The following is a 14,245-nucleotide window of genomic DNA, read 5'->3' on the forward strand; positions in this document are numbered from 1 at the left end:
GCGCGAATAACTTGCATGTAGAAAATTCAGAAAATTACGCGTGTGTTAACACACACATATCCATCTACATATATGTATACGTTTTGATATAGAAACACATGTATACTTTCTCCCTCTCTCACCACACACACACACACACACACATATACACACCTTCCACACACACACATATACACACCTTCCACACACACACACACACACATACATATACATCGAAACAAACCGAGAACACGGAGCGAAACCCACATACATAAAACAAATACAAAACGCCCACAAATACATAAAATTTCGGCCACAGTAACATCCACCATAAAGAGAGTCTTTCGAGTAATTACGATCACTTAACAAGAAAATTGGCGCGGAAGACGTCTATGTTTTGTTTTTGCATGTTTTTGTGTTTTCCTTCTCGACAAATGGATGGCAATTCTGGACATAAGGCAGATTTTGAAAGTTTTAATTGGCTGGTATGTGTGTTTATTTCCCCTTATATATGTGTCCGTGTTATCTCTGTCTCTCTCTCTCGGTCTTTCTCTCCCTTTCCTTTCTCTCTCTCTCTCTTTTACTCTCTGGCTGTCTAGCATTCTCTCCGTCTCCGTCTCTTACTATCTCAATCTTACTCTCTCTCTCTCCCTCTCCCCTTCTCGCTTTCCCAACATGCCTCTCTTCTCTCTCAATCTGTCTCTAATAATGATGACACTATCAATAACATTACAAAGGAAATCATCCTAAAAGGGCAACACTAATGGCGAGGACGGTCGCACACGTGGCAACAATTATCACAATAAAAGTAAAAGTAATATCGGATATATCAACAAGGGCTTTCGACACTCGTTCAACTGTTACTTCACACTAATCCATTGTTACGGAATCAGTAATGACTATAGCATTAGCGAAAAAAAAAAAAAAAATACATCGTTGGCACCAATTAAACTCAAGCTCAATTATTTTATTTAATGTTCCAAATGGTTGTAGATGTTATTAGTGATTTTCTCATTACCAAGGAGAAGAAGAAGAAGAACACGAGAAGTCATAGGAAGATGAAGATGAGGAAGAAGGAGATGAAGAAGAATAAGTAGTATTAGTAGAAGATGAAAAAAAGTTAATATTGGTAGTAATAACAGTAGTAGTAGTGGTAGTAATAGTCGTAATGGTAGTAGCAGTAGTAATAATAGTAATAGTAGAATAATAAGAAGAAAAGGTAGCAGTCGCAGTAGTAGTAATAGAAGAAGAAGAAGAAGTAGAAGAGAAGGTAGTAATAATAATAGTAGTATTAGTATTAATAGTAATAGTATTAGAAGTGGTAATGGCAGTGATAATAATAGTAGCAGTAGTAGTAATAATAGCAATAGTAGTATTAGTATTAGTAGTAATAGTAGTAGCAGTGGTAATGGTAATCATAATGGTAGTAATAGTACTACCAATAGTAATAGTAGTAGTAGTTGTAGCAGACAAAAGACGACGACGATGAATAAGTATAATACAAATAAGAATAAGGATGAAAAGGAGCAGGGGATGGGGAAGAAGAAGAAAAAAAAAAAAAAAAGAGAGAACAAGATAATCAAAAAACAAAAACAAAAAAATAATAACAGTACGAAAAACAAGAAACAAAAACACAAACCCAACTACACTATAGATCCTCCTCCATCAACGCGGCCAGACTGATTCCCGAGTCACGTAATGATCCATATATAAACATTATAAACATTACACGAAGACGCTTAACGGGAGCAGATGGTGTTTGTTCAAGACTCCTCGGTTTCTAGAGAACAGGCCTTGCGAAATGGATGAGAAATTGCCCGCGAGAAAACCTAGTGTCTGGAATGGCTCCCCTAGGCCTGTATATGTATGTGTATTTGTGAAATTATGTATGATATGTGTACATATACATACTAATTTTGGTGTGTTTTCGTTTTTTTTTTGTGTGTTATCATTATTTTAAATATTTTCAGTGTAATTATTTATACTAATGCTATTAAAGTCGTTATTGTCATAAATACTCTTAGTATTATTGAAAATGACATTATTATTATCGTAATATAATGTTATTATCACCAACGTAATTACTTAATATCATCATCACGAATATTATTATTCATATCATTATTCTGTTACCATCATCTGTCATCGGTGTTACTAAAGCTTTTATTAATTTTCCATTTATAAATCTTGATTCATATCTCACAAAGGAATATACCTTCCGAGCTCAGGTCATTGACTTTTTTTTTGCGCACTTGTTGCTATGTTTGAATTCCATGAAACTTTTATCTTTTATTGCAAGTCTTTATATCATTGTCGACTTATTTAACTTGCTTGTAAAACTTTCATTGTGCGATTTTTTTTCTGATGCAGTTTACATTTTTTTAACGTGTTGATATAAAAAAGGAGGCGCGATTTAAGAACAGAGTCTTTGGGGAAAATTGTGTATTTATTAGTAACGTGAAGCCTTTACTTACCCCATTTTTACAGAATCATATATGCAAATTTAATTTTAATTAATTATAGACGCAGATTCAGTTCCTGTGGAAAGGCTTTTCAAGAGTAATGCAAATCTTCAAAACCTTAAATCTGGCTTCTATTCCAGGCTTGCGTGCTGCTGGTCCAGGCCCAAGATCCTTCACAGAACTACCTGGACGGGGGAACAGACTATGTGAGTCCGCCATGCTTTCTGGACGTTGCCTCGGAGACACACTGACATCGCCAAGAACGTGCCATGCCAATTCACCTTCTGACACATGACAAGGATTGTGATAACTAATGACTTCAACGAGCAGCACCGCTATTTTTGCGCTACGACTTAACGGGAACGAATGACACACAAGCTTTTGGCGAGATGGTCGTGCCAGTCTAATAGCACATGCGAGAGCTGTGGCAAAGTTGTGGTGGACATTCCCAAGTCCGAGACTACAACCTGGCCACAGATACACGGCTTTGCATGGCTTGCCTGACGCTCAGCCTGCTTTGAGACTTTGACACGACGAAGGTGGACGACTATAATCTACTTCACAGTGGATAATGACATATGGCCAGTGACGTTCCAGAGAGACACAGACTGATGCCACAGAACACAGACAATTGAGACTCGTTATATGGCTAAGTATCTTTATTTTCAATTGTGGATTCTGGGGGCTTGCATGCTGCTTACACCACTCATACACGTAAACACCGGCTACACACACACGTTTCTCTATTTAATTACATACATAATTAAATAATCATAGTTTTAATCAAGTAACATAGTGTTGCGATGCATCACTAAGAGATAGGGCACGTGGAATAAAGTGGGCGAGGTTACTAAGCACCATTATAAAGTAAATGAATTTTGAATTGAACAGCATGATAAAACCTGAGCATGCTGTTGCACTGCTGAAAGGCTTGGGCGCAAAATAAACGGGTAAACAGGAGACAGCAGTCACAGAAAAATAATAAAATTGCATCCGGTGCTGCTTAAACTAAAAGAAACCATGGGCATTTCCATAATACATACATATATATATACATATACATACATACACATACAAATACACAGACACACACACACACACACACACACATATATATATATATATATATATTAGGTATATACATATATATGTATGTATATATATAAATATAAATATTCACACACACACACACATATATATACATATTTATAAATATACATATATATATATAAACACACACACACATATATATACACACATACACATACCCATTCACAAACACATTCATATACGCACGTATATTTTGTATACATTTTCTATTTTCATATATATACACATGTATAAATGTATATATTATATACACACACAAATATATATATATATGTATATATATATACATATACATAAAAATACACATACACACATAATTTCCTCCATTCTCCATGCTGACCTAACGCACCCTCCGCCCACAGGGTCCGGCGCGATTCAACTTCTCGTACGAGGTGAAGCAGCCGGCGTTCGGGAACTCCTTCGGCCACACCTCGCAGCGGGACGGAGGGCGCGAGGACGGCAGCTACTTCGTGGTTCTTCCGGATCGAAGGTTGATGACGGTCCGGTACTACGCCGACGCCTCGGGCTTTCATCCGACGATCTCGTACACGCCCATCCAGATGACGGGGATGTTCCAGAATTTCCTTTCCGGCGGTAATGCCAAGCGGGGGAGGCAGGTCGCGGGTTCCTCCGGGAATGGGAACTCAGGCGCGGGTTCCATCGGGAATGGGAACTCAGGCGCGGGTTCCTTCGGGAATGGGAACTCAGGCGCGGGTTCCTTCGGGAATGGGAACTCAGGCGCGGGTTCCTTCGGGAATGGGAACTCAGGCGCGGGTTCCATCGGGAATGGGAACTCAGGCGCGGGTTCCTTCGGGAATGGGAACTCAGGCGCGGGTACCTTCGGGAATGGGAACTCAGGCGCGGGTTCCTTCGGCAACGGGAACTCGGGTGCTGGATCCTTCGGGAATGGGAACTTCGGTAACGGGAAGTCGGTGACTGGATCCTTCGGCAACGGGAACTCAGGCGCAGGTTCCTTCGGGAATGGGAACTCAGGCGCGGGTTCCTTCGGGAATGGGAACTCAGGCGCGGGTTCCTTCGGCAACGGGAACTCGGGTGCTGGATCCTTCGGGAATGGGAACTTCGGTAACGGGAAGTCGGCGACTGGATCCTTCGGCAACGGGAACTCAGGCGCAGGTTCCTTCGGGAATGGGAACTCAGGCGCGGGTTCCTTCGGGAATGGGAACTCAGGCGCGGGTTCCCTCGGCAACGGGAACTCGGCTGCGGGTTCCTTCGGGAATAGGAACTTCGGTAACGGGAAGTCGGCTGCTGGATCCTTCGGCAACGGGAACTCAGGCGCAGGTTCCTTCGGGAATGGGAACTTCGGCAACGGGAACTCGGCCGCGGGTTCCTTCGGGAATGGGAACTTCGGTAACGGGAAGTCGGCTGCTGGATCCTTCGGCAACGGGAACTCAGGCGCAGGTTCCTTCGGGAATGGGAACTTCGGCAACGGGAACTCGGCCGCGGGTTCCTTCGGGAATGGGAACTTCGGTAACGGGAAGTCGGCGGCTGGATCCTACGGCAACGGGAACTCAGGCGCAGGTTCCTTCGGGAATGGGAACTTCGGCAACGGGAACTCGGCTGCGGGGTCCTATGGGAATGGAAACTCGGCTGCAGGTTCCTTCGGGAATGGGAACTCAGGCGCAGGTTCCTTCGGGAATGGGAACTTCGGTAACGGGAACTCGGCCGCGGGTTCCTTCGGGAATCGAAACTCGGCGGTGACCCAAGCCCCCGCCCCTCTGCCGCCCCTCATTGCTGCGCTGACGACCGCCTTGCCTTCGACTGCTCCGAGATCGACCCCGCGCCCACAGACCACGCCTTCCGTAACGAGGCAACCCACAACCAGGTTCAGACCCGCCGTTGCTGTGACGACGCCTCGTCCGATCATTACTACCGCCGGCAACCCCTCCGGCAACTACCTCCCTCCACCTCGAGGCTCCTCCTCCACCCCTTTCCTCGGTCTCGCGTCCTCGCCTCGCCCCGCTGTCGTACCGGCGCCAACCACCCCGAGGACGACCACTTCTCCAAGCTCCAGCTCTCCGACGAGGCCCAGAGGCGGACGACCCTTCACCTTTGGCAACGGGGGCGCTAGCACGACCTCAGGAACGACTTCGAGAGCGGGCGTCGGCGCCGTGACGTCTCCCTCGGGAACATACCTGCCTCCCTCGATCACGGACGACATTCACGGGAATTTCGGAGGCAGAATAACTCCTAAGAGAAGCAGAAACAACGGGAATAACGGCAATAACGGTAACAACGGCAGCGCTAGTGGCAGGAATGGCAACGGGAATGACAACACTGCGAAGACTGTTAACGGAAATAACGTCGCCATCAACAGTGCTGTAGGCAACGGCAACAGTTTCATTGCTAATTTCGCTAACATAAATAATAATAATGCAGGCAACATGAATTATAACAATGGTAACGCAGGAAACAATAACAACGGCAATAGAGGAAACAGAAATAATAACAGCAATGCGGGAAATTTAAATAATAACAACAATTCAGGCAACAGAAACGGCAACAACGCTAACGGAGGCGGCAGAAATAACGGCAACGCAAATTATATGAATAACAATAACGGGGACACAGGAAATTTAATCAATAACAGCAATATTGGAAACACGAACGGTAATAACGGTAATACAGGCAACGGAAACGGAAACAAGGATGTGGACAGTGGGACCAACGGAAACAGGAACACAAACAACGCCATTAACAGAAACAACGGAAATAAACAAACCGTTAACAACGGGTTTAGCAACGGCTTCGACAGAATTCTCAACAGGAACAACGGGAATGCAAATAACGGATTAAATAATATCGGAAACCTTAATAACAACAGAGAGATTCCTAACGACAACATTGCGTCTAACAGTAATGGTATCGTAAACAAAGTTAATGCTAACAATATCAACAGTATAACCAACACGGGCACCTCAAAGAATTTGAATAACGGAAATTCGAACGGAAATAACAGAAATGTCAACGGGAATAGCAACGGAAATGTAAACAGTCCTACTGCCAACGTAAATAGCAACAGTAACGGAGGAACAAACGGAAACGAGCGTGACAGAAATAACGGAAATAGAGATTCAAACGGAAATAACAGGAACAGCAATGGAAACGTCAGCAATATTAACGGAAACAACAGAAACGCCAGCAATAATCCTAACAGGAAAAACGGGAGCAATAACAAGAACGGAAACGCAAACAACGGTAACAGTAACGGAAATAACGGTAATGGAGCAACGGGTCCTGGAAACACCAACGGAATTAACGCAATTAACAACATCAACGGTAATAATAATCTCAACAGAATCAACGGGAATAATATGTATGGTAATTCGAACAGTAATACAAACGGAAACAACAAGAACGGAAACATAAACAACAGAAATAATGTAAACGGAGGAACGGGAAATTTCAACGGTAACAACGGCATAGTCAACAACCTTGGCGGAGGCAACAGGAATAACGTAAACGGTGTTAATAACATGTATGGAAACAGAAATTCTAACAGAAATACAAATGGAAATTCCAACAGTAACAACGGAAATTTCAACAGTAACAACGGAAATGTCAACAGTAACAACGGAAATGTCAAAAGTAACAACGGGAATTTCAACAGTAACAACGGGAATTTCAACGGCAATAATCTTAACTTCAACGGAAATTCGAACCGAAATACAAACGGAAATAATAACAACGGGAATATCAACAACAATAACAGAAATGCTAACAACAATGCTAACAGAAGTAACGGGAACAATATGTACGGAAATCCAAACATAAACACCAACAGGAACAACGGTAATAATATTAACAGAGCACCACCGATTCCAAATCTCAACGGTATTAATAATAATAACATTAGCAGAGGTATCAGCAACGGTAATAATAACAATAACAGGGGTACCAATAACAATAACAGAGGCAGCAATAACAACAGTAATACAGGTGCAACCAATAACAATAACAACAGTAATACAGGTGCAACCAATAACAATAACAACATCAACAGAGTCAATAATAGCAATAATATTAACAGAGACAATAACAACAGTAACAGAGGCAATAACAACAACAGAGGCAATAACAATCAGGTACAAAACGGCTACCTGGCACCGTCACAAACCGGAAATGACGTCACGCAGGGGAGAGAAATCTCGGAAAACGACATTCTCTCCAACAACGGATTTTCCTTCTTCGAATTCATGAAGATCAAGCCCAAAGCCACGGCCGCACCGGCAGCGACCGCCAGAACGACCGCAGCCTCTCAGAGAACGACTAATGCTCCAGTGGCGTTCACCTCCCCTCGCATCACGACGAGGTCCCCAACTACGACCGTACCCGCTACAACTACAGCAACTACCACACGAATACCTATTACGAGACCTCCTACCACAACCACTACGACAACTACGACACAGAGACCATTTAGTAGACCTCCTCCTACCACTACGACTACAACTACCACGACACAAAAACCGTTTACGAGATTAACCACTACAGCTAGAACTACCACTACACGGAGACCAGGATTTCGGTTCCCCTCAAGCAAACCTTCACAGGCATCTACTACTGCCTCGCCTGGCTTTCGGTTCACTACCGTTAAAACACCAGTGATACAGTTCTCCACAACGAAATCTAGGGGCTTTAGGTTCCCAACGACAAGGGCCACGACGCGAAGAATAATACGCAACAGATTAACTACGCAGCCTACAACCAGAACTACGGAACCTCCGAGAACAACAAATGCATTCTTCATTGATAGTTCGACGGTCACTACTTCGTCCCCAGCCATTCCTGAAGGTCGGCGATCGTCATCGGGAAATAGCCGTACCAGTTCGACCACTACGTCTCCGGTAGCTACGACTACAGAGCACGAATACGACCGTGAAGCTGGGCCGGCCTATATCCCAGTCCCAGCACTTACTTCCTTAGTGGTCGACGCACCGTTACCACGAGGGGATTCCGTGGCCCTGTCTCTCCCTTCGCAGACGACTTCTACTTCTGCCACTCCTGCCACGCATGCTGTGGCGCCCACGACGTTCAGGCCGTCGTCAGTGCCAGCCGTTACCACAGACGCGGCAGACTTTTTCAGATTATTTGGGATAAATAGTTAGTTATCTCAGGTTTAGATAAATATCTTCGTGCAAAAATCTAGTCTTGAAAACTATTTAAGTGGAGTGATTAGTTTTTGTTATTCCATTCCGCGTTTCATTTGTTAGGTCATCGCTCACATTAGTATCTATAAGGTTGTAGAGGTGGGAGGTATGTACACAAACACAGGTAGACAGTTATACAACCAAGCAAAACAACCATCCTGACTTTACACAAATATAAAGCATGTAATATACCATCATGTTTATCACATCATATCCTGTTGTCGGGGATTGTTAGTTTTCACAGAAAACGTGCATTTTTTTGTATGGGTTACCTTGTTATATAGTTTATATTGTTGAATTATGTCAATTTCATGTTGTCCAGTTCTCTAATTGTATGTTGATCTATATTCTATATATATATATATATATATATATATATATATATAATGTATACATATATTATATTAATAATTGATGTATATATGATATATGTATTACATATAAATAATGTATAATATATATATATATATATATATATATAAATATATATATGCAGACACACATACACACACGCACACACATATATATGTATATGTATACATGTATATATACACGTACATACACACACACACATACACACAAACACACATACACACACACACACACACACACACACACACACACACACACACACACACACACACCCACACCACCCACACCCACACACACGCACACACACACACACATATACATACACATTTACGCGTGTTTATATATATATATATATCATACATATATATTTATAAATAAATATATATACACACTCGCGCCCGCACACACACACACACACACACACACACACACACACACACACACACACACACACACACACACACACACACTCACACACGCACACATGTATATATATATATATATATATAGAAAAGCTTTCATGGAAAATCCATATCTGTATGACTTTATTGAATGTTTTGTTGGTACAGTAATTTGGTTAAGGGTATAAAAAAACATTCTTGAAAGATGGATCATCAGTCGTTCACACTATTAAGAATTTATTGATTTGTAATTGTTGTAAATTCTTATGATATCAAAAGGTTTTACTATTTCATATTTTCTTTTTACATCTGTTATTAAAACTACAATGACACGTTTTGTTTTTTTGTTTTTACTCTTTTGCAAATAAAAAAATACTTATCCACAGTGTGCTTTGGTTTTCACGTATTAACACAAAGTTATTCTAACTCCTTTCATATATGATTTCTCTCACTACAGTTCTTCATCTCTTCTGTTCTTCTGAAGTTTATCTCTGGGACTGAAATATTCCTCTCCCCCTCTCTTCTTTAATTCTTTCCTATCTGTCGTTGTCTTTCCCTCCCTCTCTCTGTGATCTCAACGGGAATCTCAAGTTCCTCTCTTTTTTTTAGCTATCACCAAACAACAGATATCATGACAAGCTAAGATGCCCTCTATAAAAGCAAATCTGAAACCAAGTGCTTTGCGCTCAATTCTGAATTACTCCGTTCATAAAGTCAACCTATATAACTCCCTTATATTGGGACACTCCGCTTTAATCAAGATTCCGTTGTAATTAGAATGGAATAGAATGATATGTAGGCCTATTTCTTAAAAGCTTATAGCTCAATGGTAGAGCGCTGGCTTTGCAGTCGCAAGTTCCTGGGTTCGCGCCCGGTCGCCCCTCTCAGTTGACTCAGCTGTGAATATGTACTGGCATGCTGATGTCAACATGTTGGGGACAAAGGCAGAGCAAATAGGTAATGGCCATCCTACCGCATCATCCCACATCAGGCATCAGTCTAACAATATGATACTTGTAGTTAAGGCTATGCTTGCAGAAATTCCTAATAAAATTAAATTTTTATAAAAATCGCCAGAAACATCATAATAAGTAGCTGAAGCAAACCTAAAGCCGCCATATTTATGTCAACATGGGTAACTTTACTTATATATGAAGGGGTAGGTGAACTAAAGGCGAGTGGGGGTAACTTGAGCATAAATAATCCTGAGCATGGGAAATGAAGACACTCACACACACAGCCTAACAATACTAAAACACAATCATACACCTCCCCACATATATAATTATATATACACATACTAATATATAAATATATGTACACACATACTAATATATAAATATATGTACACACATATGCATGCACATTTATACATGTATTACATATATGTGCACACATACATATATATGTATATACATAAATATACATATACACACACACAAACAAAAACGCATAAAAAATAAGAACACATCTTTAGAAGTATACTTACAGTGGCACAAAAAAAAGTACACAAGACATTGACTTTCCACGACTTGCAGTGTTCGGCAACCACGCTTGGAGTACACGTATCTACCAAATCCTCTGGGAACCACAGCAACAGTTTGTGTTTAGATTGGATACCTTGTCATTATAGCCATGACCAGTTATCACAACGGTACTACTACTACTGCTGACCACGTGAGTCTATTAAATACATGCAAGTTTAGGCTTTGAAACTAGTGAAGAGAGTTTAAGTTTGTTTATACCTGCAGATCCAGTAAACACGCTCGCATGCACCCACACATATGTACATGTGCGTGCGTGTGTTTTTGTGTTTGCGTATGTACAGGCTATACATGTCCGCTGATATATTTATATGTCTATTTTCTTACACTAATACCCGATGCACGTAATACATCCAAATTGAATTACTCCTTAAATACGATATAATTTTATCTTTAGTATTATTGATTCTATCAGTGTTCGTGCTACCATGAAATATACGCTGATGAAATATGTTGACGCAGGAAAAAACAATGAAGAAAGTGTAGACAAGCAGTCTGTGCTACAAATATGTGAATGGTGTACCTGCATTAGCATCGTTGATGTTGATAATAATGGTAACCGTCCATGCGAATGATTATGATGATTATAACATGTGCTTTTAGTAGGAATATTTCGACACAAATAATAGAGGCAATAATAATGAGAGTGCTAATATTAAATGATTAACATAAAACATATCATGATAGCAAACAATGATAATTATAGTGATCATAAAGATAATCCTATTTATAATAAGAAAATTATAAATAGGTGAGAGTATCAGTAAGAATAATTATGAAATATTACTGCTGCTGGTGCTAGTACTGCTTGTTGTACTTCTAATACTCATGATGATTCCAGTGTTCCTAATATTAATTAATTAAGTGATAGAAATTCATTATAGCTTTAAACATATTCATATATAATTAACACACACACACACACACACACACACACACACACACACACACACACACACACACACACACACATATATATATATATATATATATATATAATATATATATATATTACACATACTCCAACACATGCACATGCACACCCATAGACACACCACACACACATATATACGCATATACTCATATATATGGCTGCTGCAATGGTTCATTGGTTATAGCATTGGGCAATTGCAAAATATTTGCGCTCCAACTGCTGGTTTGAGGCCGGTCTTAACGGCGAGAAAACGGCATATCGCCTGAGAGCTCACACACAGGTGTTACAGGGGAAGTTGCCGCCGTGGTAATAAGTAGTAACACGAAGACTCATAGTTGATTAGAAAGGGCATCAAATCAGGCAAGGGTGGTGCTGCCAAATAACCTTTCAATAACGAAGTGAGAGAGGCCTAAGTCCTGCAGTGGAAAAAATGGCTGAATAACTACGTATAATTATATATATATATATATATATATATATATATATATATATATACACACACACACATATACGTTACACACACACACACACACACACGCACACACACACACACACACACACACACACACACATATATATATATATGTATATATATATATATATATATATATATATATATGTGTGTGTGTGTGTGTGTGTGTGTGTGTATGAATGTACATATATATACATATAAACCTATACATAAATAGATATATATATATAAGTATGTAAATATATATATACATATATATATATATATATATATTTACATAATACATATACGGAGTTTACAGACAGAAAAGGCAACGTATTTACAAGTTGGGAAGCCATTTCCATCTTACAAAATATATCAATGGAATAAAAAGAGAAAGCTTTTCATAACTTCGCTATTAGGTATCAACTTCAAAATACAAACTTTATGATTCTTTAAACTATAGTGAGCTGCAAAACCGCGTGTAAATTTACCATAGTCCTCGCTGACATAACCCTGAGAAAGCTAACATACCCGTGCCCCACGGTCACACACGAGGAAGAACTATAAGAGACAATTCGAATATGTGAATATATGAATTGATGTTACGAAGAGTTTACGTTTGTTTGGCACTTTCAGTTAAATTGCCTATAAAATTCTTGTGTGTACTAACACAGATATAATATAGTCATGATACAATGCTACCGTGTATGTGTTTTTTCTACAGCAAACGTCTCGTTATCAACATTACCGTGTAAATTAAATTGCCCATTATTATTTCACAAATATCATCTTTTTCATGTAAATTAGCGCATTTGTTGATACTCGCTCTAATTTGTGCGTTTGGGAAGTGGGTCGTGCATCATCGGTGCAAGTAGACTACGGTTAATTCAACTTTAACACAGTATTAACTTTACTGACGCATACAGAAGACGCCTATAGATATCATGGACAGTCATTTAAATTTACTATTAAGTTTTGCTACATCAATATGCCTTCAGAATAAAATTACGTAAATTAACACTTCAGTGGGACTGGCAATTGTGTATAAGCAATGCATCTTTGTTAAGTATAGTATTAATATCGATCTCGACTTAAATATATGTGTATCTTTTTTAGTTTCCGTTAATCTTGTTTTCAGATTAACTAGCTTGAGGAGGAATTTTCTTGTTGAGTTTATCCATTTTCCTTGTGAGATGCATAATATGATTTCATTTCACTTCTAACCATTTTGCGGCCACTATCCACATTTACTTAATCAATCAGTTCCTTAATCAATCACACCTCTTCCTAATTATGAAGTCGATTTGATTTTCAATTCCGAATATCTATGTCCACTTCCTCTCGATTTTTTAAAATACAATTATGATATAGACCAATCGAACCTCAGCAGATTCTAATAACATTTATCCTCTCTTACTTCAGTAACTTATCAACTTATTTCATGGTTTCTCTATGTACCCTTTCTCCTGGCGTGGCATTAACAGAGGTAAAATTGGTCTTTGGTCTATCGGTCGCTTATTGAACATCTTCATAGAAACTCTCTATCGCTATGACCACAGGTTGGGGCATAAACTTGACTAATCTTTAGGATTACACTTTTCTCGTCTTCTTAATGGTATGGAAGTTACCCTGTAGAATTCCAACGACTCTACTCTGAATTTTACCGCTCCATTATGGTATTTGTCCGTCATTTGGGATTTTCTGTTTTCTCGCAGTTTTTTCTACCTTCACATAGTTCAACAGTGTTCGACTTAATGGACGAAAGTTTGGCATTCATCCATATATTACATATATTACATCGTCTTAAAGCAGCGTGGGTTA

The 14,245-nt window shown here is 40.0% G+C and overlaps 1 protein-coding gene across 1 annotated transcript in view; it reads left to right on the plus strand.

The window, feature by feature from the left end:
* The window catches only part of LOC125030000 (uncharacterized transmembrane protein DDB_G0289901-like), a 17,837-nt gene extending 9,995 nt beyond the window's left edge, over positions 1–7,842 (plus strand). The window contains exons 2-5 of the mRNA XM_047620251.1: positions 2,582–2,647; positions 3,914–5,900; positions 6,057–7,442; positions 7,772–7,842. Of these exons, the coding sequence (XP_047476207.1) occupies positions 2,582–2,647; positions 3,914–5,900; positions 6,057–7,442; positions 7,772–7,842 (3,510 nt within the window). The remainder of the gene's footprint in view (positions 1–2,581; positions 2,648–3,913; positions 5,901–6,056; positions 7,443–7,771) is intronic.
* Positions 7,843–14,245: the final 6,403 nt, after the last annotated feature.

Source organism: Penaeus chinensis, chromosome 1 (genome assembly GCF_019202785.1).
Source record: "Penaeus chinensis breed Huanghai No. 1 chromosome 1, ASM1920278v2, whole genome shotgun sequence".
NCBI lineage: Eukaryota > Metazoa > Arthropoda > Malacostraca > Decapoda > Penaeidae > Penaeus > Penaeus chinensis.